General features: G+C 39.9%; 1 protein-coding gene across 3 annotated transcripts; it reads right to left on the minus strand.

Annotated features, from left to right (window-relative positions):
• Positions 1 to 16,226: 16,226 nt before the first annotated feature.
• Positions 16,227 to 26,898, minus strand: LOC118578294 (cytochrome P450 4A14). 3 transcript variants are annotated; one of them, XM_036179115.1, is made up of 12 exons: positions 26,714 to 26,898; positions 25,024 to 25,169; positions 24,327 to 24,371; positions 23,755 to 23,882; positions 23,091 to 23,215; positions 22,595 to 22,749; positions 22,074 to 22,180; positions 21,801 to 21,991; positions 20,383 to 20,516; positions 19,299 to 19,363; positions 19,111 to 19,187; positions 16,227 to 16,395 (listed from the first exon to the last, which is right to left on the minus strand). In XM_036179115.1, exons 1-12 carry the CDS (start codon positions 26,896 to 26,898, stop codon positions 16,227 to 16,229), a joined length of 1,527 nt encoding a protein of 508 aa, XP_036035008.1. The 3 variants fall into 3 exon arrangements, with proteins under 3 accessions (XP_036035008.1, XP_036035011.1, XP_036035009.1); XM_036179118.1 differs by having other exon boundaries at positions 22,595 to 22,657; positions 23,095 to 23,215; positions 25,024 to 25,156; positions 26,704 to 26,898; XM_036179116.1 differs by having other exon boundaries at positions 25,024 to 25,156; positions 26,704 to 26,898.
• Between the last annotated feature and the right edge of the window lie 679 nt (positions 26,899 to 27,577).

Below are 27,577 nucleotides of genomic sequence, written 5' to 3' on the forward strand. Positions count from 1 at the left end.
AGCAATCAAGGCAAGGGCAGTTCTTTGTCCAGCAGGCCAATTTGTGCCAAGAAGAAGACAAACTTCCAACCATGTCTTAGAAGCCCAACATTCTCTCAGGATCAGATTAGTGCTGCCAGAAGCAATCATGTCTCAAGTCAACAGAATTCTGTTATCAAAACATTTAAATGCCATATTCTTTAGGTCTATGAAGTGTTTTCTTTAATTTATTTAGTTATTCTGTATACAGTGGTCTGCCTGTACATATGCCTATAGGCTACCAGATCTTATTATAGATGATTATGAGTCACCATGTGGTTGCTAGGAATTGAACTCAGGATCTCTGGAAGAGTAGTCAGTGCTTTTAACCTCTGAGCCATCTCTCCAGCCCCCTGAAGTATTTGAAGATTACCTATCCATCTGACATATGTTTCTATAAATCTGGACAACCTAACTAATATAACTATAGAAATGACAAGCATGGGTAACTATAGCTCTGTAAGTCTTATCTACCTAAATAATTTAAGCACTAAGGCTTCACATTAACAAGGTAAACAGTCTGTAAGCAGATGTACCATATAAAAGCCATGACCTCAGAATAACAATACACAAAATATCTTAAACAGTGATAGAAATGTATAGTGTAATATGCAATGTGACAACAATGTCCTTAATATGAATCAATATACAAAATATTCTAAACAGAGGTAGAACATACATACATACAGTATGATAAATATAATATTATACTTGTATCAATATACAAAATATATAAAATGAGTAGGAATATGTGTACAATACAACAAATATAGTTTTGTATTTGTATCAATATACAAACTATCTTAAACAAGCATATAAGAATAGTTTACATTAATATATAAGAATTCATATCAGTGCAAATTATCTAAAGCTGATATTTTACTGAATTAGTTTACTAGTAAACATAATAATCTACCTTAATACCTATACCTATCAATTCCCCTTTTTCTTTTCTAAAGGAGAATATTGAGTCCAAATTTTATTATTACACTCCCAACTCTATATAACAACCCATTCAGACCCTGAGAAAAATAAAACCTTTGGGAAAGGGGCGTGGTTTTCTTAGAATTACTTCCTGCTATTTAGGGGGCAATGGCGTATCTGTGAGGTCCTATAAGAAAGCTTAGATTGTTAGGTCTCAATAGGGCTAGCTGTAGAGTCTTAGTAATGAATAAGGTTGTCTGAGATTCTGGCTAGAAGTGTAGTATGATGGACCATCTCATCTTAGAACTGTCCTGAAGAGTTTTCAGTCCAAAGTTGATCATTGAGTAATGTCCTTAGGTACATCTTTCTGGACTGAGTAGAGTTGTTGTTGCAGGGCCCATTTTCCTTCTGGAGACTTTAGAGATTGCTATTGGAAAGACTTATTTTCACTATGGAAAACTTGAACATTATTAATATCAAAATGGAAAGTTTGGATTTAAAGATGATATGGCATGTAAGGAAGGATTCCAAAATATCAAGAGTAACCATAGAGAGAAACAGAATCTTGATAACAATGGTCCTTAGATTATTGGTTTTCTTCTGTCTCATACCAATTGGCTCTTCTGATATGAAACAGAATCTCTTAATTTTTTCTTTTAACAACATGCTTGGGTTTAGTAAAGGGAAGAGCCACATTCCAACTCCAAAGCTAGCTTGATTTATAATTGAATCAGGACCATACCTATTCTAGAGTTAAAGAGGTATTGATGTTAGGCAGTGAGATCTTACCCTGTGTAGTATATTGGTACCAATAGGTTCTTCCCTTCTGCTATAGATGTCTGGGTGTTCAAGGCCTTATGATTTCTTGAAGATGGATATTCCTATTATCCTGTAAAGAAAAAAAAAAAAAAAAGAACCCTGCACTGACCTTTGTTTGTTGAGTTTTTCTTAAAACTTGTAGAGTTGTCACATTGGTGGATGAGCTATTACTTCTTATCAAGGAGTTTTTCCTGCTCAAAGCAAACTTTTAATTTTGTTGGTATCCATAGCTTTTCTTCTCCTGTAGAAACAAAAACAAAGCCCCTTCCCTAATGTAGGACATATCCTGGTTTCCATTCCAAGGTCAACGCATCTTTGAAGTAAACCAGTTGGTTTAGCTCAGGAGTTTTTCTGTTGTTCAATATCTCATCAGCATTGAGAAAATTCAAAGTTAATAAAACATTATGTAATTTATTTCCAGGAGTCATTGTTACCTGTTTCTGTTTATGTAGCATATCCTTTAGAGTTTGATTGGATCTTTCTATGACTGCTTAACATGTAGGGTTGTGTGGTATACCTGTAACATGCTTTATATTGTAATAAAAAAGAAGAACTGTCTCATTTTATTTGAGACATATGCTGGAGCATTGTCAGTCTTAATTTGTACAGGTATTCCCATAATGGCCATCATTTCTAATAGATGTTTAACCACAGAATCAGCCTTTTTAGAACTCAGAGGAGTTGCACATTGAAATCCTGAATAGGTTTAAATGGTTATGGTGTTCATATTTTAGTCTTCCAAATTCTGCAAAATGAAACACATCCATTTTGTTATAGAAGGAACAAAGTAGAACTTTTTTTTTCTTTCTTTTTTTTTTTTTTTTTTTTACAATTTCCTTGGCTTGTTGCCTAGTGATGGAGCACTCCTTCTTCAAACCCTTACTATTTACATGGTGTTTCTTACGAAATTCTGAGGCTTCTAGCATATTACATATTAATAACTGATCAATCTCATCATTACCTTGTGCTAGAGGACCTGGTATACCTGTATGGGATTTGATGTGATATATATATATATATATATATATATATATATATATATATATATATATATATATCCCTATTTTTAATTATTTTTTGTAATTGTATAAATAGTGAAGTTAATTCTGTATTATCAGGAATAAATTCAGCAGTTTCAATATGTGAAATAACTCTCACTGCATATTGAGAGTCAGTAACTATATTGAGAGGTTAGTAAAGTCCATTAGTACCATAAGAATGGCATACAGTTCCACCTTTTGTACAGAATTGTAGGGGCTTTGAACCACTTTACTCAAATCATCTCATCTATATCCTGTCTTTCCTGATTTATTTGCATTAGTATAGAATGTAGGGACTCCAGAGATTGTTTTTTGCCATACAATGTGAGGAAGGACCCATTCAGTTCTCTTTATGAATGCTATCCTCTTGCTTTTGGGATAACAGTTGTTAATCTCTCTCAAAAAGTTACTGCAGGCTCTTTGGCAGTATTCATTATCTTTACATAATGAGGAAATTTCCTCATTAGTTAAAGGTACTACAATTTCTGCTGGGTCCATACCTGTCAACTGGTGAAGTCTTAATTTTCCTTTTAGAATCAAATCAGATATTTTTTTTCTATATAGATCTTTAACTTCTTATTTGATTTACCTGGTAGAAATATCCATTCCAATATAATATCTTCCCTCTGCATCAAAATCCCTGTGGGGGAGTATCCAGAGGGGAGTATGACAGAATGCACTTAAGTTCTGGATTCACACGATCCACATGTGCTTCTCGTATTTTCTTTTCTGCTAGAGTCAGTTCCTTCTCAGCTTCAGCTGACAATTCTCTTGGACTATGTAAATCCATGTCCCCTTTTAGGGTATTGGCCAAATTTGCTAGTCCATCTTTAAGTATTCCAATGATAGCCTGTAAGTTGGAAATGCTTCCTAACAATTTTTGAAAATCATTAAGAGTCCATACTTGATCTCTTCTGAGTTGTACCTTCTGGGGTCTTTTTTTTTTTTTTTTTTTTTTTTTTTTTTTTTTTTTTGAGCTGAGGGCCGAACCCAGGGCCTTGTGCTTGCTAGGCAAGCACTCTACCACACTGAGCTAAACCCCCAACCCAGTTCTTGGGTCTAATTTTTTGTTGCTCTATCTTATATCCTAAGTAATTAATAGAATTTCTTCTTTGTATTTTTTTCAGAAGCAATTTGTAATCCCCAGCAAGGCAAAACATTCTTTACTTCTTCAAACATGTTTTCTAAGGTACCTAACTTTTGATTGGCTAAGATATCATCCATATAATGGTAGATTATAGATTGTGGAAATTTTGCACAAATTATTTCCAACAGTTTTTGCACAAAATATTGGCACAGGATAGGGCTATTTAACATTCCCTGTGGGAGGACCTCCCATTGATATCTCTTGACTGGCTGGGAATTGTTATAATTTAGGTACTGTGAAGGCAAGTTTTCTCCAAAGGTGCTGACCTGACCTTTAAAGGTGCAAGTATTCTTTTGTGTTCTGTATTAACATTATCAAAAGCCAATGACTGAGTTAATACTTGTCTTAACTGTGGGTCAGACATGGCTTTGTTTACAGCCACAGTCATCAGTAAAAGGCTCTCATGGTTCCTGAAAATTTTTTTTAATATAGCTGAGTTGGGTCCCCTGGTTCTGGAATTTTTTCCCCAAGCATTTAAAGCTGCTGTACGGCATAGGGATATTATATGTACATCAAAAGTAGCTTGTACATTTCTATCAGTGAAACGTCCCTCACCAAGAATTTGATCTTGTGAGATTTTAAAACCTCTGATCTTACCTTGCTGTTCCAGGCTTCTAGCTTTGTCTCTCAACCAGCTTTTCCATCATAACTGCTGGCTATATTTGAGAACAGCTGAGATTAACTGATTCCAGTCATCTGGTATGATTCTATTTGTGGACAACCATGTATTTAACATCTGTTTTACATATGTTGAGTGTATACCATAGGTGACCACCACTTCCTTAATGTTTTTAAATTCCTTATATGAATAGGTTGTAAAATATATTCCACATGTGGCTCAGGATGTCTATCATCTGCTGGCTTCTCACAGATGGTGACAGGATAAGCCATTGTTGAAGAGCCATCTGGTGATGTTGACTTGTGTGGCCTTGCCCTTCTGGTTACAGTTTCATTGTCATCTTTACTGAGCGCTTCTTCCAGAGCTTGCAATCAAATAACTATGATCCTTTGCAGCATTTGAACCTCCTCTGTTGTAAAGAATTCTAGAGGTTTCATGGAATCATGCAAATTTTTATGTTCTTCTAAAACAGATGATTCCATAGACCTTATTTTATCAATTAGCAATAATCTTTTCTCCTTATAAATTATCTGAATAGTGTTAGCATTGCTCTGGAGAGTTATTGTTTTATCCATTAAGTATTCATATTTATTATCAATAGAATTAAATCAAGTTGTTCAGTTATTATTAATGGACTGAAGTTCTTGTGGCAAGTTAGCAGACTCCAAAGAAAGAATCCTTCTGTTTAAGTCTTCATTACTATCTTGTAGAGCCTGTATCAGTTCCATTAATGCCTCATTTTTGCTATTAATATTTTTTCAATGATATGATATAAATTATGCTAATTGCCATGACAGTGAGTATTGATTATGTCCCAGGAAGGTCATATATGTCCTGTAGTAATTCATTCATCATACAAGCAAAAAAAAAATTTCCTGAAATGTAATATTTTCTGCCATATTTTTTGAGAAATATTCAAAACTTGTAAAGAAAATTTTATAATTTGATATTTTATTAATCAGTTTAAAGTGTAAAATTATCAAGTAATTTTTCTCAGATAAAATAATCAGAAGATTGTCTTACATGTCCAGATGTTCCAGATGTAATAGGCTAGGTTGAGCAAATGGCTGGCTCTTTCGATGATTTTTGGATGTAGTATCATTATTTGGCCAGTAGGTGTCGCAGGTGCAACACCAAAACAGGTCTGATGCAAGCCCACGCGGGGCCCTGAATGGCTCCTGTGAATTAAGCACTTATTCTGGCAACCCCTGAGCACTAGGTAGGGTTGCTGGTACCACACAGATTGTATACAACAATGAGGCAATACACCAATGAGCCGGAAGCGCTCAGTTGCAGTCACACACCTGGCAGGAGCTGCCTCTCCAGTTGGTGCTATAGGGCTGGTGATGGTGGTCGCGGGTGGGGACACAGCACCCAATGGGACTCAGCTGGAGTGGTGGAAGCTGGGGGACAGGCATAGTCTCAAGGGCAGCAGCCCAGGGTGTCCCGGAATTGGCAGCAGCTACACTGAACAATTTTAAAAGTAAAGGAACAGTCTGTTTGCAACCTTTAACCAGGCAGGGAACTGTGACCCGATCCAGCCACTAAAAGCACGGAAAGGTACCTAGCGCAGGCACCTTTCTCTGGTGCTTTATCAGCCTAAGAATGCAGGTGCTTCTGGCAGTGGTTACAAGAACCGCTGCCTTGTGAGTTGCCTGGCCAGAGCGTGATTGACTCACATTCCACGTGAGCTGCCTGGTCTACTAGCTCCCCACAGGGCTGCTGTATGCAGCTGGTCACCTGAGCAGGGGTCAGGCTGTTCCTAGGGGGCTTGAGCTGTGTGGGCTCTGTAGGGCAGAGAAACTCACCAGCAGCCACCGAATGCCTTAGGGTTTGGTCGCACAAGTAGTCCCAGTGGGGACACATGGGGCTCAGATCCACGTAGTTGGGACTGAGTGCCTCAGGGGTGCTAGCAAGGATGACCTGCAATGAGCACACAAGCCTCTGAGCAAATCTGCTGGTGCTGCAAGCTGCCGGGCAGGAGCTACAGGGAGTGTGGGGTCCTTTGGTCACTTAAGCACCACTTATTACGATCAATCCATGTGAATCTATTAAATAGGTAACAGAATTTATTAAGATGTAAATTGAGAAAATACACTCACTAATACAGAATGGAGTAGACAGTTGGAGGTGTCCTCCGATCTGACTGGGAGTGAATCCACCTCTCAGGCGGGAGCAGGGAGAAGAGACACGTGACTCTTCTCCAACTCCTTATAAGAGGTTATGTGCAACAGCAGGAAGCATTGCCTCCCTTGGGGTAGAGCCCAAGGTCATGGGTGGAGCAAACACTACTGCACTGTCTAGCTAGGGATCTCTGTATTTGTTCCCATCTACTGCATGAAGAAGCTTCCCTGATGATGTCTGAGCAAAGCACTGATCTATTAGTGTAGCAGAATGTCAGTAGGAGTTTTATGGCCATGCTCCTGTAACAGAATAGTAGTATTTTGTTTTCACCTAGGTTTCTGGCCTACCTGAGCAGTATTGGGAATGGATTAATTCCATGGGGTGGGTCTTAAATCCAAATCAGATATTGGTTGACTACTCTCACAAGCTTTGTGCCCACTATTACACTAGCACATCTTGCAGGTAGGTCATCCTTATAGACTGAAGTGTTTGTAGCTAGGTTGGTATTAACCTTTCTCCTTCTGGTACCATGAACACTAACTAGTCCCTAGGCGTGAAGGCACTAGATAGGCACCCGCTCTACTTCTTCATGTCCCATGCTTTGTGTAGGTGTTGTCTTCAGCAGTAGAGCATTATTGTATGTTTGTGGAGAGCAACCACGACCTTGGCAATAGCTAGGGTTGTTTAGGGTTTCTTATGGAGCAACTTTGGCCAACAATTCAATTAGACGTGAGCCATTCTTGGCGCCGGAAGCATCATTTTGGTGATGAGAGATCCGGTTACCTCCATCTTCCCCATTATTTGACAATTTTATTTAGATTGCCTTCATACATGTATTTAGGAAGATTTTTACTGTATCGGGCTTCCATATGACCCCTCAGATGACCTTTAGTTGTAGCTGTCCCCCCCCCCCATTCACACTCTTGCACCCCTCTTCCTTCTCCAGCCCTATTTGATCCTCCAGTTCCCTTCTCCTCCATTCATTTATAACTATTTTATTTCCCCGTCCCTGGGAGAGCCATCCCTTCCTCCCCCATTCCCATACTCTGTACCTAACCTCTTGTGGTTATAGGGATTGTAGCTTGTTTAGACTTAACAGCTAACATCCACAGATAAGCAAATATATACTATATTGGTCTTTCTGGGCCTGAATTACCTCACTCAGGATTTTTTTTTTTTGTAGTTTTATCAGTTTGCCTGAAAATTTCATTATCTCATTTTTAATATATGAATAATAATATTCCATTGTGAAAATCTAGGCTGTTTCAAATTTCTAGCTGTTTTCAGCTTCTGGCTGTTATGAATACAGCAGCAATGATCATGGTTGAGTGAGTGTCTCTGTGGTAGAATGAAGTATCCTTGTATGTACCCAAGAGTGGTATAACTGGATCTTGAGGTAGATCAAATCCCATCTTTCTGATGAACCATCACACTGATTTGCATAGTGGCTATACTCCCACCAGCAATAGATGAATGTTCCCTTTATTCTGCATCCTCATCAGTATACGCTGTCATTTGTTTTATTGATTTTGGTCATTCCTGGCACTGGTGTAAGATGAAATCTCAAAGTAGTTTTGATTTGCATTTCCCTGATGACTAAGGATGTTGAACATTTATTTAAGTTTTCTCAGCCGTTTGCATTTCCTCTTTTGAGAATTCTGTTTAGATCTGTACCCCATTATTTAATTGGGTTGTTTATTTTCTTGATGTCTAGATTTTTTGTTATATATTTCAGGTATCACCCCTGTATCAGATGTGTAATTGCTAGAAATATTTCTCCATTCTGTAGGCTGCTACTTTGTCCAAATGATGGCGTCCTTTGGCATACAGAAGCTTTTCAGTTTCATGGGGTCACATTTATTAATTGTTGATCTTAGTGCATGTGCTATTGGTGCTCTGTTCTATTGGTGAAATTATTAAGGCCACTCCACGTAGTTAAAAGGGAGGTTTATTTTGTGGGGTGACTTACAAATGAAGGGGTAGGTTGCAGGGTCTGGCAAAGGTATAGGGCAGTCCGGCGGTGTTCTCTGGAGAACTCTGCTCGGTCTCTTCCTGCGTCCCGCGTCCCGGAACCAAGAGAGCCACCTCCTCCTGCTCCTCGGTCTTCCGCTCCCTCCTCTGCCCCACCTTGTGGGTGTGATCATTACTGAAGCCTCAATGGAGGTTGCAACTTCCAGGCCAATGCTGGGATGGCTATCCACTACATCTCCCCCTTTTGTCTAAATAAGAAAGTTCTAACCTAATACAAGACTATACACAAAGAGATGGTTATCAAATATTGTCCAGGAGTAATGAGGGATAATGACTTAGATAAGTTGGAATTACAATAAGTGCAAACAATATCAAGCAAAAAACACATAGTAAAATCCAGGGAAGTCTAGAGCGTGGGTAGGTGGCATGTTACAAAGATCATTCCAAAAGGTATCCTATCCTAAAGAACCTGAGTCTAATACATAATATATTCTATCTAAGATATTATATATGTATATATACTAAGTTGTAACTATAACTGCTAATCTCCAACCTCATCAAAGACCTGAGAAGGAATATAATAATACCTGAGAAATGGGAGAAGGACGCAAGCAACTTTCAGGAGTCTTGCAAGAGTAGACAGAGACAGCTAGCAGCCTGGACAGTCACCTAACGTTTCTCAGTATCGTTGGTGCATTCAAATTGGCTACAGGCCTAGAGTATCTGACAGACCATTTCAGAAGCAGGAATTCTGAAAGACCATCTTACCCTGTCTTGGCAAAGTATGGTGGTCGCTTTCATTGTGTCCCGCTTGTCCAGAAAGGACAGCATTTGTACTGTCAGCAGTTGAGGCAAGGGCAGTTCTTTCCCAGTAGGCCATTTTGTGCCAAGAAGACAAACTTCCAAATGGAAATGTCTTAGAAGCCCAACATTCTCTCGGGATCAAATTGGTGCTGCCAGGAGCAATTGTGTCTCACGTCAACAGAATTCTAAATTATTTAAATGCCATATTCTCTAGGTCCATGAAGTGGTTGAAGATTACCTGTCCATCTGACCTATGTATTTATAAATCTGGATAACCTAACTAACATAATTATAGAGGTGACAAGCATAGGTGACAATAACTCTGTAAGTCTCATCTACCTAAACAACCTAAGGACTAAGGCTTCCTATAAATAAGGCAAACAGTCTGTAAGCAATTGTACAGTAAAAGGACAATGACTTCAAATTGTGACAATACACAAAATATCTTTAACAGAGGTAGGAATGTATAGTGCAATATGCAATATGATAATAATCCTAAATATATATCAGTATACAGAATATCTTAAACAGAAGTAGAACATACATACAGTATGACAGACATAAATTCACATTTGTATCAATATACAAATATTTCAAATAAGAGTAAAAATATGTGTACAATATAACAAACATAGTTCAGTATTTGTATCAATATACAAATTATCTTAAATAGGAATATAAAAAGTTTATATTTGTATCAACATATAAGAATTCATAACAGTGCAAAGGCTGCTATATTACTAAATTTGTTTACTAATGTATGTGATAGTCTACCATAATATCTTATACATATCCATTCCATTTCTTCTTTTCCCTTTTTTTTTTTTTGAGACATATTTTCTTTCCTTAAGGAGAGTACTGAGTTTGACCATTTCTTCTACCCCCAACCCTAGAACCATTATCCATAACCCTGAGAAATATGAAACCTAAGGGATAAGGGGCGTCGTTTTCTTAGAATTGCTTCCTGCTGTTTAGGGGGCGATGGTATCTCTGTTGGGTATTGTGAGAAAGCTCAGATAGTTAAATCTCAGTTAGACTAACTGTAGATTCTGCAGCAACTCTTAGAGTAATGGGTAAGATTGTCTGAAATTCTGGCAAGAAGTGTAGTATGATGATGATTACCATGGTATCATTCTGGATTGAGTAGAGTTGTTGTTGTTGTTGGGGCCCCATCTTCCTTCTGGAGACTTCAGAGATTGCCTGTGTAGATTGGTACCAATAGATTCTTTCTTTCTGCTGTAAACATCCGGATATCCAAGGCCTTATGATTTCTGGAAGATGGGTATTTCCATTATCCTGGAAAGACAAAAACAGAAGCCTACCCCAACCTTTGATTGTTAAATTTTTCTTACAACCTGAGGAGATGTCACATTGGTGGATGATCTTTTATTTCTCCTCATCAAGGGGTTTCTCCTGTTCGAATCGAATTTTTATTAATTTTGTTGGTATCCATAGCTTTTCTTCTCCTGTGGAAACAAAAGCAAAACCCCTTCCCCAACGTAGGACATATCCAGGTTTCCATTCTGAGGTCAACACATCTTTGAAATAAACCGGTTGGTTTAGCTCAGGAGTTTTGTTTGTCGTCCAATGTCTCTCCACAGCTGTTGTTCCTTTCTCATCAGCATTGAGAAAATTCAAGGTTAATAAAGCACTATGCAATCTATTTCTAGGAGTCATTGTTACCTGTTGCTGTTTATTTAGCATATCCTTTAAAGTTCGATTGGATCTTTCTATGACTGCTTGGCCTGTGGGATTGTGTGGTATACCTGTAACATGCTTTATATTGTAATAAGCAAAGAACTGTCTCATTTTATTGGAGACATATGCTGGGGCATTATCTGTCTTGATTTGTACAGGTATTCCCATGATGGCCATAACTTCTAATAGGTGTGTAATCACAGAATCAGCCTTTTCAGAACTCATAGGAGTTGCCCACTGAAATCCTGAATAGGTGTCAATGGTATGGTGTACATACTTTAATCTTCCAAATTCTGCAAAATGAAACACATCCATCTGCCAAATTTTATTTCTTTGTACCTTCTGGATTGCTCCCTGCAGGTAATGGAGTTTGGTTATAGAAGGAACAAGTAGGACATTTTTTCACAATATCCTTAGCTTGTTGCCAAGTAATGGAGAAATCCTTCTTCAAACCTTTGCTATTTACATGGTGTTTCTTATGAAATTCTGAGGCTTCTAGCACATTACCTATTAGTAACTGATGAATCTCATCATTACCTTGTGCTAGAGGTCCTGGCAGACCTGTATGGGATCTGATATGTGTTATATATATAGGATGTTCCCTTTTTCTGATTTCCTGCAGTTGTATGAATAATGAAGTTAATTCTGTATTATCAGGAATAAATTCAGCAGTTTCAATGTGTAAAACAACTCTCTCTGCATATTGAGAGTCAGTGACTATATTGAGGGGTTCTGTGAAGTCCATCAGTACCATAAGAATGGCATACAGTTCTGCCTTTTGTACAGAGCTGTATGGACTTTGTACCACTTTACTTAAGTCTCCTGATTTGTATCCTGCTTTCCCTGATTTATTTGCATCAGTATAGAATGTGAGGACTCCAGAAATTGGCTTATGTCGTACAATGTGAGGAAGGACCCATTCAGTCTTCTTTATGAATTCTATCCTCTTGCTTTTGGGATAATGGTTGTTAATCTCTCCCAAAAAGTTACTGCAGGCTCTCTGCCAGTATTCATTATCTTTCCATAGTGATGAAATTTCCTCATTAGTTAAAGGTACTACAATTTCTGCTGGGTCCATTCCTGTCAACTGACGAAGTCTTAATTTACCTTTTTGAATCAAATCAGAGATCTTTTCTATATAAGTCTTTAATTTCTTATTTGGTTTACGTGGTAGGAATATCCATTCCAATATAATATCTTCCCTCTGCATCAAAATACCTGTGGGGGAATGTCTGGGAGGGAATATGACAAGAATACATTTAAGTTCTGGATCCACACGATCCACATGTGCTTCTCGAATTGTCTTTTCTACTAGAGCCAATTCCTTCTCAGCTTCGGCTGATAATTCTCTAGGACTATTTAATTCTTTGTCCCCTTCTAGAGTATTAGCCAAATTTTGTAGTCCATCTTTGGGTATTCCCATGATACCCAATAAGTTGGAAATGCTTCCTAACAACTTTTGAAAATCATTAAGAGTCTTTAATCGATCTCTCCTCAGTTGTACCTTTTGGGGTCTAATTTTTTGTAACTCTATCTTATATCCTAAGTAATTAATAGAATTTCCTCTTTGTATTTTTTCAGGAGCAATTTGCAGTCCCCAGTGAGGCAAAACTTTTTTTACTTCTTCAAACATGCTTTCTAATGTGTCTAACTTTGGATCAGCTAATAAGATATCATCCATATAGTGATAAATTATGGATTGTGGAAACTTTATACGAATTATCTCCAATGGTTTTTGCACAAAGTATTGGCATAAGGTAGGGCTGTTTAACATTCCCTGTGGGAGGACCTTCCATGGATATCTCTTGACTGGCTGAGAATTGTTATAATTAGGAACTGTGAAGGCAAATTTTTCTCTATCATTTTCTTGTAATGGTATGGTAAAGAAACAGTCTTTTAAGTCAATAACTATTATAGGCCATTCTTTGGGTAGCAGAGAGGAACTTCCAGGCCAATGCTGGGATGGCTATCCACTACACTGTTCAGAAAGTATTTTCCTGTTCAAGATTATTCTCCACTTTCTTTTCTGTCAAATTCAGTGCATCTGGTCTTATGAGGTCTTTGATCCATTTATAATTGAGTTTTATACAACGTGATAGGTACTGACCTATTTGCAATCTTCTACAAGTGGTCATCCAGTTTGACCAGCACAATTTGTTGAAGATGCTGGTTTTGGTTTGCCAGTATGTATTTCTGGCCTCTTTATCTAAGATAAGGGCTCAATAGGAATGTGGTTTTATGTCTATGTCTTCAATTTGATTCCATTGAGCTATGTGTCTGTTTTTATACCAATACTACCCTGTTTTTATTACTATAGCTCTGTAGTACAATTTGAGGTGGGAGGCGGTGATACCATCAGCAGTTATTTTATTACTCACAATTGTTTTGTTTATCCTATTTTTTGTTTGTTTTTGTTCTGTGTGTGTTTCCATATGAAGCTGAGAATTTTTAGGCTCACTTATGCATTCTATCATATCATCTGCAAATAGAGATACTTAGACTTCAAATTTTTATCCCTTAGATCTCCTTAGTTGTCTTATTGCTCTAGACAAGATTTCAAATACAATATTGAATTAGTATGGAGAGAGTGGACAAATTTGTCTTGTTTTTCATGGTAATGCTTTGAGTTTCTCTCCATTTAGGTTGATGTTGGGTGTGAGTTTTCTGTAAATTTCCTTTATTATGTTGATGCATGTGCCTTGTATCCCTAGTCTCTCCAGGACTTATGTAGTGAAGGTGTGTTGGATTTTATGAAGGTCTTCACTGCAGCTAATCAGATGATCATGTATTGCTTTATTCCCGGGTATTTATATGGAATGTCGCATTTATTGAATTATATATGTTGAACCATCCCTGTAGCTGTCTGATGAAGCCTACTTGATCATGGTGGATGATCTTTTTTATGTGTTCTTGGATTTGGCTTGCAAGTATTTTACTGAGGATTTTTGCATCTGTGTTTATAAGAGAAATTCGTCTGTATTTCTTTCTTTGTTGGGTCTTCATGTAGTCTGGGTATCAGGGTAACTGTGGCCTCTAAAAGTGAATTGGGAAGTGCCTCTTCTGTTCCTATTTGATGGAATAATTTGAGGAGTACTGACCTTACTCTTCATTGAAAGCCTGGTAGAGTTCTATGTTAAATAAAATCCCTGGGTCTTTTCTGGTTGGGAGACTTTTCATTATTGCTTCTATTTCAATAGGTGTTATAGCTCTACTTCAGTTGCTTATCTGTTCTTGAGTTAACTTTGGTAGGTGGTATATATCAAGAAAATTACCTATTTCTTTTAGCTTTTCCAATTTGATAGAGTACGGGTTTTTAAAGTATTTTCTTATGGTTCTCTGGATTTCCTTGGTATCTGCAGTTATGTCCTCCATTTCATCTCTAACTTTATTAGTTTGGATCTCCCCCTCCACTTTTTAGTTAATTTGGCTACTGATTTTCTCATAGGACCAACTCTTTGTTTTCTGTTGTTATTGTTTGATTGTTTCTATTTTATTGACTTCAGTCCTGAGTTAGATTATTTCTTGCCATCTACTCCTTTTAGGCATTGTTTTCCTTCTTGTTTTAGAGCTTTTTATGTGTGCTGTTAAGTTACTAGTATGAGAGCTCTCCAATATTTTTATGTAGGCACTTAGTGGTATGAATTTGCCTCTTACAATTACTTTCGTTATGTTCCATGGATTTGAATATGTTGTTTTTATTTTCATTCAATTATAGAAGGTTTTTATTCCTTCTTGATTTCTATCTTGACTCATTTTTCATTCACAGTGCATTGTTCAGTTCCCATGAGTTTTCAGGCTTTCTGTTGTTGATATCCAGCTTTAATCCATGGTGATCAGATTGGATGTTTAAATTTTATTGTATCTGTTGAGACTTGTTTTGTGTCCAACTATGTGATCAGTTTTGGAGAATGTTCTATGAGGTGTTGAGAAAAAGGTCTATTCTTTTGTGTTTAGGTAAAATGTTCTGAAAATATCTGTAAGGTCTGTTTGATTTTTGATATCAATTAGCTCCAAAATTTTAGTTTAGTTTTTTTCTGGATGACCTATCTACTGGTGAAAGTGGGATATTGCAGTCACTCATTATCACTGTGTGAGGGTCAATAAGTGATTTAAGTTATAGTATTATTTTTATGAACTTGGGTGCTCTTGTGTGGTGCATAGATGGCAAACACTCTTACTTATAATTGGTGCTGATATCACCAGAGAATCCAGATCCAGATCATGAGAGTTTAACAAGAATTCTCCAAATTCTTGAACTGAGTAACTGGAATAATCTAAGCAAAAAAGACCAGGTTAAAATCAGAAAACTCCTTAGCTTCACCAAATCATCAGTCTTAATTTATAGAAAGCTAACCCCAAGGATCAAAAAGCAAATAAAACCCCTCAGGCGCTGAGAATCTTCCACCTTCTAACAGCAGGGAGCAGACCATAACAAGGTTTCCTGTTTGGGACACTTATGCTCATACCTGTATCATAAATAAAATAGGAAACAGAAGTAGATGAAGTAAAATGGATTTATTTATAGTTTGGCCCAAAGTAGGAAAAACTATTCATTTCTCTATAACAGAAGTATTATGCAAGGAAATCTACATACATTAATTCTGAGACAAATAGGAAGAATATGTAGAGTTCCTCTTCTGGCTGGTGCATATTTTTCATGTTAATTTTCTCCCAGCATGTGATTCCTAAGGACACTTTAATTCATGGGGTCCACTGTCTCAGGAGCCTGATAGCCAAAGGGAGAGGCATGAGTGTTTCCCTTTAAAATATCTCTTCTTCTGGCAGGATGATGGTTATAAAGGGCAAACTGAGGGCAGGCAGGTGTTCAGGGCTATGTGACCAGTCAGAAATACAGCCAGGTGGGAGACAGATATACACATAATCTGGGAAGAGTCTGGGGAGAGTTAGAGAAAGAAGGTCAGAAAAAAAATGGCATGATAGGAGGCATTACAGACAGCAGAGGGATGAGGGTCAGAGGAAAGGAATACAAACAGACAAGTAGACAAAGCAGGTGGCAAGTAGAAGGCAGCAGGCCCCAGAGCCGTCTTTTTCTCTACCAGAATTATCTCAGCTTCTTGAGACGCAGGTAGATCCCTTCTTTGGCCTTCAACACCAGTCTCAACATGGGGACCGGGATCCTGTTGGGATCTGGCAGCAGCTCAAAGCGGAGCAGGGTCAGGGCCACGGCCACCTTCAGTTCATTCATGGCAAACTGTTTCCCAATGCAGTTTCTGAACCAAGCAGAGACATAAAGTGAGATGTGCTGTTAGGCATGTTCTGAGGACAGTGAGCATTGTTCCTTGAACTTCTGTCCTGAAGGGGAATAGGGTACCCCTTCAGGGTACCAGTCTAATCATTTTCCTTAGAGGTCACACATCTAAATAGTTCCCTTGTCTTTGTGCATAGGCTTCTGACCTAGGACAAAGTCTCTTATTCCTCTAGGGCATTCTCTGACCCTAGTCCTGCTCTTGGATGTGTGAAATGTCATTTGAACAGTGCCGGAATTGTGGAGCATAGAGTACAAGCACATGAGTTATTTAATGAGGTGATCATTAGTTAGCCATTCTCTCTCCTAACAGTTTCTGGATCTCCACTATGAATACCCATATTAGGGGTAATATGAGAAGGTGTATATCACCATCCTGGGGACTATATCCAAGCATAAAAAAGGAATTGATCCTAGAATGGGAGTCAAATATTAGCGGTAGAAGCTTCTGGTGAATGCATCTGATTGAGAATCTTCAGACAGTTCCTCCATCTTCCTCCCACTCAGTTGTCAGGCTCTGACCCCTCATTCCCTCAGACTGCCATCATCTGCAGCCCTCTAATCTGACTCCAGAAAAGCCCTGATTTGCATTTTTGCTATCTTAGTCTTTGTTCTCCACACACTTTCTCCTATGCACTCCATCAGGTAGAACAGCATCCAGGTACCCCAGGCATAATCACACTTACTGTAGGATTGTTGACTCACCATCTCTTATCTGTCTAGCCTCACTTCCTATTTCAGCTCATGCTGCTGAAGTTGCCTGTAATGTTTTCCTCTACCCTCACCTGAAGCATAAATATAATTAATCTTATCAATAAAAACCAAGAGTCAGATATCAGGGTAAAACCTGAAAGATCAGAGAAACTGGAGGGCAGCCACAATTGCTTCTTTCCTCTTCCATTCCTCCAGTCCAAAAGGGCCAAGATTCTGTCTCCACCCCACCTTATCACTTCCTGTCCCTCTCTGTACAGACCTCCAGATCTCTATGGTTAACTGGTGGCTAGCTTTGCCCTCTGATTCCAAACAAGTTTTATTTGTCAGAACACAAACAAAATATCACACAACATTCACTAACACATCCAAAGGAACAAGCTAGGAGTCAGCTAGCTCCATATCCTCTGTGGTTGCTCATCTCCTCCAGGACTCTAAGGCATCATTGGCACTTTTTTCAAGGCTCCACCACACTTCAGATTATAGGACAGCAAGGAATGTGTAACAAACTGTCAATGAGTGATGCACGAGTGAGAGACAGGAAGAAGGAACGATGATTACTTCAAATACATGTGTCTGACTATATACACTTCTGGTCTTTACTGGGCTGGAATCAGAATTCTACACTTCTGTATTCCTGTCTCAGCAAGAGACATGGCAGAAATATAGAGTTTTAAACTATTTTCGCATTTGAATTTACTGAGTTGAATTTTAAAAATAAAGTAACATGCACAGAGGATAAAGGTTATATAAGCTAGAAACTTAGCTCCCTACAAATATCCTATCCTCCAATGGCTGCATTGTTTTTGGCTGGGTAAGATGAAATTCTTAACCATGGGAATAAACTCCATCATACGTTTTCTTATTTTTCTTCCTATGTATTTGTTTGTTTGTTTGTTTTACATCCTGACTGCAGTTTCCCCTTGAAATGCCATGCATTGTGGGAGCTGATTCAGTACTGTAGGTTTCACAGAATTGGTCAATCAGAAGAAATTCCTAGCTTTAATTTTCTCCCCCTACATAATCCCTAGAGACATTTTGACTCATGCTGACCATTGTATCAAAACCTTAAGAAATTTGGGGGAATTTGTGTTCTACGGGATGAGTCCCGTAGACTGTGTGGCTTTTCACAGCAGCCCTTTGCTTGTCTCATTCAGCTCTCTGTCACTGTGCACACTAGCTATGGCATGCGTCATCACTAAACAGAGGAGAGGCTTTTCCTCAGACACTGTTTAATGTCCTCATCCCTGTTCTTGCCACCACCGGACTAGGCAGGCCAAGCCTGTCCCCTCAAGTCCCTTCCCACATGCACAGCTTTACAAACTGGGGGAGCATATACAAGTTGTAAGCATTTGTCCATGCAGCAAAATTTTGTGAGACTAGAAGCCAAAAATGTGAGACGATAGCCACTGGTGTCCAGCGTACAATGAGCTGTGAACTCATATATATAAAACTTTAACAGAAGAGCCCATGCAGTTTCTGGAATTTTAAATGTATCACCTTATAATACTTAATACGTGCTTATTGCATATATTTATAGGTACATATATTTCAAAGGTTCATAGAAGCATCCAACTGATGAATTAGTAAGAAAACCGACTGGGCTATAATGAGAATTTGGGGAAAAAGAAATTCTCCCTTCAAGATTATTGAAAACTAAAAGTTCTTGGTTCAGTTTGCATAAGGAATATAATTCTGAAATATGAAATTCAGAATTTGTGAAAATATCAAAGCATATTAATTTTGTATACCTATGTTTCAGTGGCCACAGGACAGTGGGTTAAAAACCTCTGTGGTATACTGAATTGCCATCTTTCTTTCTGGCACAAACACACATACATGACACTATCTGTCCACATATATCAACAGAGACACACACAAGTAGACCACATAGGGACATAAGCGATCAGAATTATAACATATTAATATGTGTCAGAGACTCCCTTTTCCTCCAATCCTTGCCCATCACCTTGCTCCTCCTGAGAAGGGCAGGAAAGCATGGCTGTGCCTGGCAGAGTCTGCTGCAAATCTAGAAGGGTCAAACACCTGTAGAGAGAGCACATGGGCCAGGTGGATGGGAGTCAAGTCCATTTCCAATGCAAAAGGACAGCATGTATAAAGTTGCCATTGTGTTCCCTCTTCTCAGGGCCTTCTTACCTTAGGGTTTGGCCACAAACTTGGGTTATGATGAAGGCCATAAATGGAGATGCCGACTGTGATACCTGTGAGGGGAAGGGGGAAGACATGGAGTGAAGCATAATTAAGCCAATGAAATAGGGCTCTAGACTTATACCCAATAGGAGACCGGCATGCACAGTTGTCCTGCATATAAGGAGTCATCACTTAGAGCTAATGATCCTTTCAGGGATGGGAGCTCAGCAAAGCATGCATTAGAAAACCATGAGCCCAGTGATGACAGACAGCAGTGAAGTATTGGGAGTATCCTGCTTCCAGTAAGTGAAGTGACAACATACACTCATCAAAAGTCTAACATCTACCATTGGAGAACTTACATCAGCTCACATAACACTCACAAGTCCCCCCCATCACCCTCAAAGACACTATTTAATGACCATTTTTCACATGAAATGCTAAATTCTCAATAAGGCCCATTATTTTTCTTATGTATACACTGCTTGGATATGGCAGAGGTAGGATCATATCCAATGATGAGTTCATTAATATGTGTTTTCCTGTGGAGACAAGGAGCTCAGAACTTATCATTAGCTCCTCTCTTTCATCAACTCAGAGTTTCCTGAGAAACTGGGAGACATTACACCCACACGTAGGATTCCATTATCTTTTTCCTTTGTTTTTACTCTTGAACAAAACTGTACCACCACAAGACTTGCATCATTCTATTTCAATCCTGAATATCTTAAATGACTGCAATTTCAGCCAGGCGGTGGTGGCGCACACCTTCAATCCCAGCACTCGGGAGGCAGAGGCAGGGGGATCTCTGTGAGTTCGAGGCCAGCCTGGGATACCAAGTGAGTTCCAGGAAAGGTGCAAAGCTACACAAAGAAACCCTGTCTCAAAAAACAAAACAAAACAAAACAAACAAACAAACAAAAAAAGACTGCAATTTCAAGGCTGAGAATGACATTTAATTAGAGGGTGGCATTCTTCCAGGAGACTTCCATGGTCTCAATTTTATGACCTCATCTCAACTTCAAAGTAAGGACCCAATTTACTGAGAAAATAAGCACACGTGAGGACTTAGGTGACTGGCTCTGGCTACCTTTGGGTAAGGAACGTCCATCAGGGAAGGTGACAGGTGTGTTGAGTTCTCGACTCACACCTGGTACAGGTGGGTAGAGCCTCAGGGCTTCCTTGATGCACATGGTAGTGTAGGGAATCTGGTCCAGGTGATCCCTGAAATGAAGCCCATACTGAAAAATCACACAGAGCTGGGAAGACCAGAAGAAAATTATCCTGAGCAAGGCAACCCAGACCCACAGATAAACATGCTATGTACTCACTTATAACTGGATATTAGCTGTTAAGTAAAGGATAATCACACTATAATCCACAGACCCAGAGAAGTTAAAGAGGAGAAGTCCAGGGTGGATGGATGCATCTCCCTGGGAAGGGGAAATAGAATAGATTTTGTGGGTGGACTGGGGACAGGTGGGGATAGGAACAGGAGGGATCAGGTGGGGAGGGAGGGACAGAGGGAGGATATAGAGCCTGAAATGTCCATCTTCTGTAACCAGGTAAGGCTACCAGTGGTAGAACTGTGACACCAACACAGCCACAAAACCTATGACCCATAAGCTGTCCTGCCTGCAAGATGCACTGGGACACTGGTGGCTCAGAGCTTGTAGGTGTGGCCAACCAATGACAGGTCTAATTTGAAGACCATACCTCTATAGGGAACCCATGCCCAGCACTGCATGGACAGTCAGGATGAGGAAGCTGGATGGCTTAGAGACCTAGGGTTGAACCAAACGTGACTGACAAGAAAAAGTCAATGAAATAATTCCTAATGATAATCTGCTATTCTTCTAGATTGGGGTCTTGCCCAATCGTCACCAGAGAGGTTTTCTCCAGAAGCTTATGGGAACAGATACAAAGACACAGCCAAATTACGTAGAACTCAGGAAACTTTGAAGAAGAGGGGGAGGAAGGATTATAGAAGCCAGAGGGGTTGACAACACCACAAGAACACAGCCCACAGAATCAACTAAGCAGCTCACAGGAGCTCACAGAGACTAAAGCAGCAACCATAGAGCCTGCAAATGTCTGCACCAGGCCCTCTGCATACATGCTGTGGTTGTTTGGCTTTGGGTTTTTGTAGGACTCCTAATGAGGGAGTGGGGGTGTCTCTGACTCTTTTGCCTACTCTTGAGACCCTTTTCCTCCTGCTGATTTGTCTGGTCCAGCTTTGATATGAGGGGTTATGCCTAGTCTTATTGCATCTTGTCATGCAGTGTTTGGTTGATATCACTGGAAGGCCGGCTCTTTTCTGAAGGGAAATGGAGGATCAGTTGGTCTGGGGGAGAGAGGAGGTGAGGAGAGTACAGGAAGTAGGGAAGGGAAGGGAGGCTGTGGTCAGGATGTAATAGGTGAGAGAAGAATAAAGAAAAAGAAAACAAATTTTAAAGAGATCTCCTCTACAAGAAGGCAGGGGTCTCCTTCATCTTGAGTTTTTCTTACCAGGTGACAGAAGTTCCATCACCCAGGATGCTCTGCACCTCCTCTCTGCATCTTTGTTGGTGCTCAGGGTGGGTGGCCAGAGCATAGAAAATCCAGGATATTCCACTGGCTGTAGTGTCATGGCCCTCAAACATGAATGTATCCACCTCTGCACGCAGGTCCTCATCAGACAAGCTGTTGTTATCCTCTGTCTAAGTGAATGCACAGGTAAGAGAGTGAAGTTGTATCTAATCTTTGCCTCTGGGCCAAACCTCACCCCTGAACCCCACTCACTTTGGCAAACAAGAGGATGTCCAAAAAATCCAATCGCCTCTTCTTCTTGACCTTCTCCAGCTCTTCCTCACTCTGCAGCTGAGCCTTCCTCATACTGATCACTCCATCTATACCATCACAGCATTTGTCAGATAGATCCCAGAGCTGCTATAATTCACAGGATCCCTGACCCCAATCTGTGTGTCCTATGAAGCCCAGGGTGCATGTGCAAGTGGGAATTTGGTCATGATTTGAAGTCTGTACAATCTCATATACCTCAAGCCTCCAATCAGAATCATGGACCACAGAGTCACGTTAAAGGCTATTGCTATCCCATGCAGTGTCACCAATGTAATGAAACTGGTAATTCTTGTAATGTACTTCATGTGCTAACATCCTAGCTCCCAAATCTTGCATCTTGGTAGTAACTGACAGTGTCTCAGGTCCTATAGAGGCTTCTGGTAAATTCACTGTGTCTGAGATGTATGATCATATCTTTGGGATGAGCCTGATAAAGGAAGAAGGGGGTGGGAAGGCAGAACCTGTGTGCTCATGAGCAATCTGGCAGGCACGGTGGAACAAACGGCCATCAGAGAACATTTTGTAGATAGTGTCATTCACATAAGGGGCACTCCTAATTCGAAAGAAAGCCAGGTTGTTCAGCTCCTCAACAGCCTTAGTGTAGGACCTGGAATTTCTGAGGACAGGAGATACAATATACTGGTTATGGGAGTGTCTGACCCAAGAATAGAGTGGGCTCTATAGTCATCCTTTCACCTGTGGGACACACAACACCAAGGCACACAGCACTTATGTCTTAATATGTCTTCAAATCCTCGAGACCTTAGGAAATGGGCTTCCACACTCGCTAGAGCTCTACTGTGTCTTGTTGGGGCTGGTTTGAAATTAGAGCTCGGCCTAGGGCTGGGTGAGAATCTTGCTTTCTGTGGAGGCAACTGTCTTCGCTGCCCCACTTACATCTTACTAAAGCCTTACAAATCAGTAAGACCAAAGACTACAAATGAAGGTGTCACTCACCCTTCCAACTGGACACTGCCCTGGTAGCTGAAAGCACACTTCATAATGGTGTCCAGAGTCATTGAGGAGATATAGTGAAAGATCTCCAGAGGGTGGTCCTGGCCATCAAGCTTCTCCCATTTGTCCTGTGGTGAGAACGAGACAATTACACATTTTCTTCAGAAGACCTGTGTTTAGACTAAGATTTTTTTTTCTGTTTATTTATGGAGAACCCGTCTTAAGTTCCTCACCATTAACATCATATGCTTATAGCAAAATAAAAGCATGAAGCAAATGTTTATAATCTGATGCCTGCTTCTTCCAAACCTTTTAACAAAACATGATATCCAGTTATTGCTTGTTTGGTTTTAGAAACAAATATAATCTTTCAGTTTATAAAAATGGCCCCTTTGGTTTTCTGAGAGTGAACTAGACTTGAAAAATGAGTGTAAATACCAATATAGTAATAAACCGTGTGAAGGAAAAGAACCTGTGGTGTGAATGAACATGCTTCATGAGTGCTATTAGTGACTTTAATTCCGTTTCATTTATCAAAAGTTTGATGAACATGGTGAGGCCAGAAATCAGGGCCTAATAGGAGGTGAGGACAAGAATTTGTTGGACCATAAGGACATTGTGAGTATACTGTGGATGGGTGTGATGAGATAGAGACAGAGCCACTCACCAGCATTGTATTGACAGAGTCAGCCATGATTCTGACATAGGGTTTGAGGATGTCATAGTGGAAGGCTGGGGTCAACATCCGCCGGTGCTGGAACCACTTCTTCCCATTCAACAGAAGCAAGCCATAGCCTGGGCCAGAGACTGGTATGTGAGTGTGTCTGGTAGAAGTGGAATCAATGGTACCCCTGGGGTCATTTAGTCAAATTCATTGGGATGGAATAAGGAAAGAAAATGGTGGGATTCCTTAGACAAAACATGGACAGTGAGACTCCAAGTTTGTCTGATAAAATCTTCTATGACTAAGAAAGACATGAGATAATAACAGAAGAAAATGTGTTGGGATCAGGTCAAGAGCGACATATATAAATGTCTAGCCATGAATGTTTGAAGAAATGATATGGCAGAAGCTAGATATCATGCACACTCACTCACACCAGCATTAGAAAGGACTAAGGAAGAAGAGAAATAAAGCCTTCATATTTAGGGACGGATCATGATATTGGTGGACAATTACCCGTTGTTTTCCATTAGCCAAAGAGCAGTCAGGAAAACACATTATTTTACTATGCTTACCAATCCAGGGAGCAATGAATCGGTAAATACCAGAAGCCTTTGGATCTGAAAAGTAACACAGATCTTGAGTAACAGATAAAGAAGCTTTTATGAATTCTTTAGTTTTCCAGAATTTTTAAACTTATTTTGTGTGTGTGTGTGTGTGTGTGTGTGTGTGTGTGTGTGTGTGTGTGTGTGTTCATTTCTATCTTTGTCTTGCCAGTTATCTGGGCTTAGGAAGACAGACTTCATTGTACCAGCAGCTGAATGTCTCTGTCACTATGATGTTTCAAAAACAAAAACAAAAACCTCTCGAAGCCAAAGAATAACAAAAAGACCTGGTTTTGTTTTTTGTTTTTTCTATTATGGGCTGTGGCTTAGTAGTTCTATGACCCAGGTGAGTAAACAATTAAAGGTTTTGAATCCAAGACTCTGGATATAAAATTTGTTCTTCACCTATAGAGAAATTTGTGAAACACATCAACTCAATTTGTTTTAAAAGAAAAATAGTTAATTTGAGCCCTGTGCAGCTATTTTAAGTGTTGAGAGCTATGTAAGTATTGCTAGTCATATGTCAGTCTCTGAACAGGGAGAATGGTAGTAGGTGCTATTTAGACATTGATGGCTAAAATGTCACTCTTTTCTAAAACTTGACACACTTGGGGCATGAACATTGGATGGCAGTCATGCTACAGCAGCAATGAAGCTGAGCTCTTACCTGATCTCCCCAGAATCACCTTCACGTAGTCAGGGTCATAGATCAGGACTCGAGCACAGCTCCCTGAGAGCCACTGTGAGCAGGCACTTGGGAATTTCTCCACCCATGTAAGAATCTGTTGGATCTCCTTGTCCTTTGGGAACAGACATGAAAGAAAAGACAAATTAGTGAAAATGGTCTTTGACATCTAGTACTTTGTGTGGTATGGGAGAGGCAGAACCACCACAGGGACATAGCCCTGGAATGTTCAGAAAAAGAAATTTGGGTCAGTTTGACAATCTGTCTTTTCTTTCATCCAGACCTTTGTTGTGTCCAAGAACTTGGCCCTGGCCAGATCCTGAGGCCTTGTTAGATGGAGCTAATGCTCTTTAGAGAAGCTATTGGGGTAAGAGCCTCAGCATTCTGTAGGAGCTCTAAATCTACCTATTCTTAGATGTGGCTAGTGCACAATCCCTCACTGAGTGCCTCTTCATGCAGCCCTTACCAAACTGTACTCTACTAAGGGTTCCTAGCACATTCAGACACCCTTACTGCTTATGGACACTCGGGGGTGGAGGAGGCTAGGGAATAATGCCAGTTTTGTGGTGGGTATTATGTTCCCCAAAATATTGTGTGTTCCCCGAAATAAATATATCTGGGGTCAGAGAACAGACAGCCACTAGAACAGAGCCAGAAATGGTGGCTAGAAAATGGGTCAGAGCAAGCCATAACAGAAGTTGGGCATTGGTGATGCACGCCTTTAATCCCAGCACTTGGGAGGCAGAGCCAGGTGGATCTCTGTGTGTTCAAGGCCACTTTCGAAACGGCTAAGCATGGTGACCCATGCCTTTAATCCCAGAAACCCAACCTTTAATCCCAGGGAGTAATGCAGAAAGTAGAAAGATGTATAAGAGTGAAAACCAGGCACCAAAGTTAGTTAAGCATTTAGTTAGTTAAGCATTTGGCTGGTTTAGCATTCAGGCTTTGGAGCAGCACAGTTCAGCTGAGAGCCACTGGGTTGAGGATTCAGAAGCTTGCAGCCTGAGGAAACAGACCAGCTGAGGAACTGGAGAGGTGAGGAAACTGTGGCTTGTTCTGCTTCTCTGATCTTCCAGCATTCACCCCAATAACTGGCCTTGGGTTTGATTTTATTAATAAGAACCTTTAAGATTCCTGCTACATAGTTTCAGGGACTTTATAAAACCTTTGTTTCCTGGCTTTAAGGAACCCCCCTGCAGGATGGAATGTTTCACCTCCCCATAGAACTTGCAGTATCTTAAGGGCTTCCTTTCTGAATGGAATGTTTTAACACTCTTTAGAACATCCTGTATTGTAATCACAAGTTTTAATCTCAGAGGAAACTGATATGTAACATGGCCCCTAAATCATCACTTCTAGAAATTCTCTCAGTCTTGACAAACCTAGATAATTGTTCTCTGTACCTGACATCACTCACTTATTCCATAAGGCTAGGCTGTTTTCTCATGCCCTTGTACATCCTGAGATTTGCATCTATTGCCAACATGCATCTTCTTAAAAGGATATATGCTTCCTATGGTTAAGGCAAGCTCCCTCATAGAAGGAAACTGGGTGTTCTTCAGAAACCATGTGCTCATCCCACAGCAAACTGCCCCATGGACTGAAGCTAAACTATCAGGGCTCCAGCTTTTCATGTTCTTCCATTCTCTTCCTTCTTCCTACCTTTAGTTGCTGTCCCCAAAGCCAATGGGAAGGTGTAGATGGGAACTTCTGGAGCGTCTTGAGCAGCCACTGCCTTCTTAAGTAGAACTGAACTGCCTTGAAAAGCACCAGAAATAGGCTGAGCAGGAAGACCACTTGAAAGAACCCAGAGACACTATCCATATTTCTGGTGGGGCTCAACACAGAGAAACTCATGATTAGTGGCTTCTGGATCACTAGTGTCACTAAGCCTTTGGAGTGACCACATTTAAGTCATGAGAAGATTGTTCCACCTACTTGTGGGAGGGAGAAGGAGAGGGCAGACAGGGATTGATCTCAGGGTCCAAAGTTTATTAACCTGAAACATTGGCTTTGGGAAACAGTGAAAACAAAGCCCTAGCGACTGATCTTGGTAATAACTACCTATACACCCACTTTCCTGTCTCTGTACTACTCACAAATACTTACTGAGCACCTACTATGTGTTAGGCAATAGTTGATGAGACAGAGTTATGGAATAGACATAATTAGCCTTGATATTCAGAGATTCATATTCTAATTTACCAAACATTCAATAGGTGCAGCTGCTTTGCTATTTTTGTAACATCAAGATGGAAGTGATGGCAAGGAGTAAATTGGTGTGTTCAGATGAACGTAGTTGCTGAGAGTTTCTACACACAGTGATCCTTGCATCTGTACTCCAAATCCAGCTGTTTCTTACATTTTACTTAGGGCTTGTCCCAACCCCTTTCCAGTTATGATCTGGGATGAATGTGCCAAGGGGCGGAACACTGCAGCTGCATTCAGGAGGCTCAAGACCCAGGTTAGTCTCCCCACATATGTAGCCTGCTTTTTCTGTACCTCAATATCTTGATCGAGTAGGATAATAATACCT

This window comes from Onychomys torridus, chromosome 2 (genome assembly GCF_903995425.1).
Source record: "Onychomys torridus chromosome 2, mOncTor1.1, whole genome shotgun sequence".
Taxonomy (NCBI): Eukaryota; Metazoa; Chordata; class Mammalia; order Rodentia; family Cricetidae; genus Onychomys; species Onychomys torridus.

What these genes read in the sequence shown, in the direction of transcription:
- LOC118578294 (XM_036179115.1), bottom strand. Translation starts at nt 26,898, where the DNA reads ATGAGTTTCTCTGTGTTGAGCCCCACCAGAAATATGGATAGTGTCTCT. An exon ending in GGCAGTGTCCAGTTGGAAGG is followed by an intron (nt 22,750 to 23,090) that starts GTGAGTGACACC and finishes TCCTGTCCTCAG; the next exon opens with AAATTCCAGGTCCTACACTA. An exon ending in GTTTGTGGCCAAACCCTAAG is followed by an intron (nt 19,188 to 19,298) that starts GTAAGAAGGCCC and finishes CTCTCTCTACAG; the next exon opens with GTGTTTGACCCTTCTAGATT.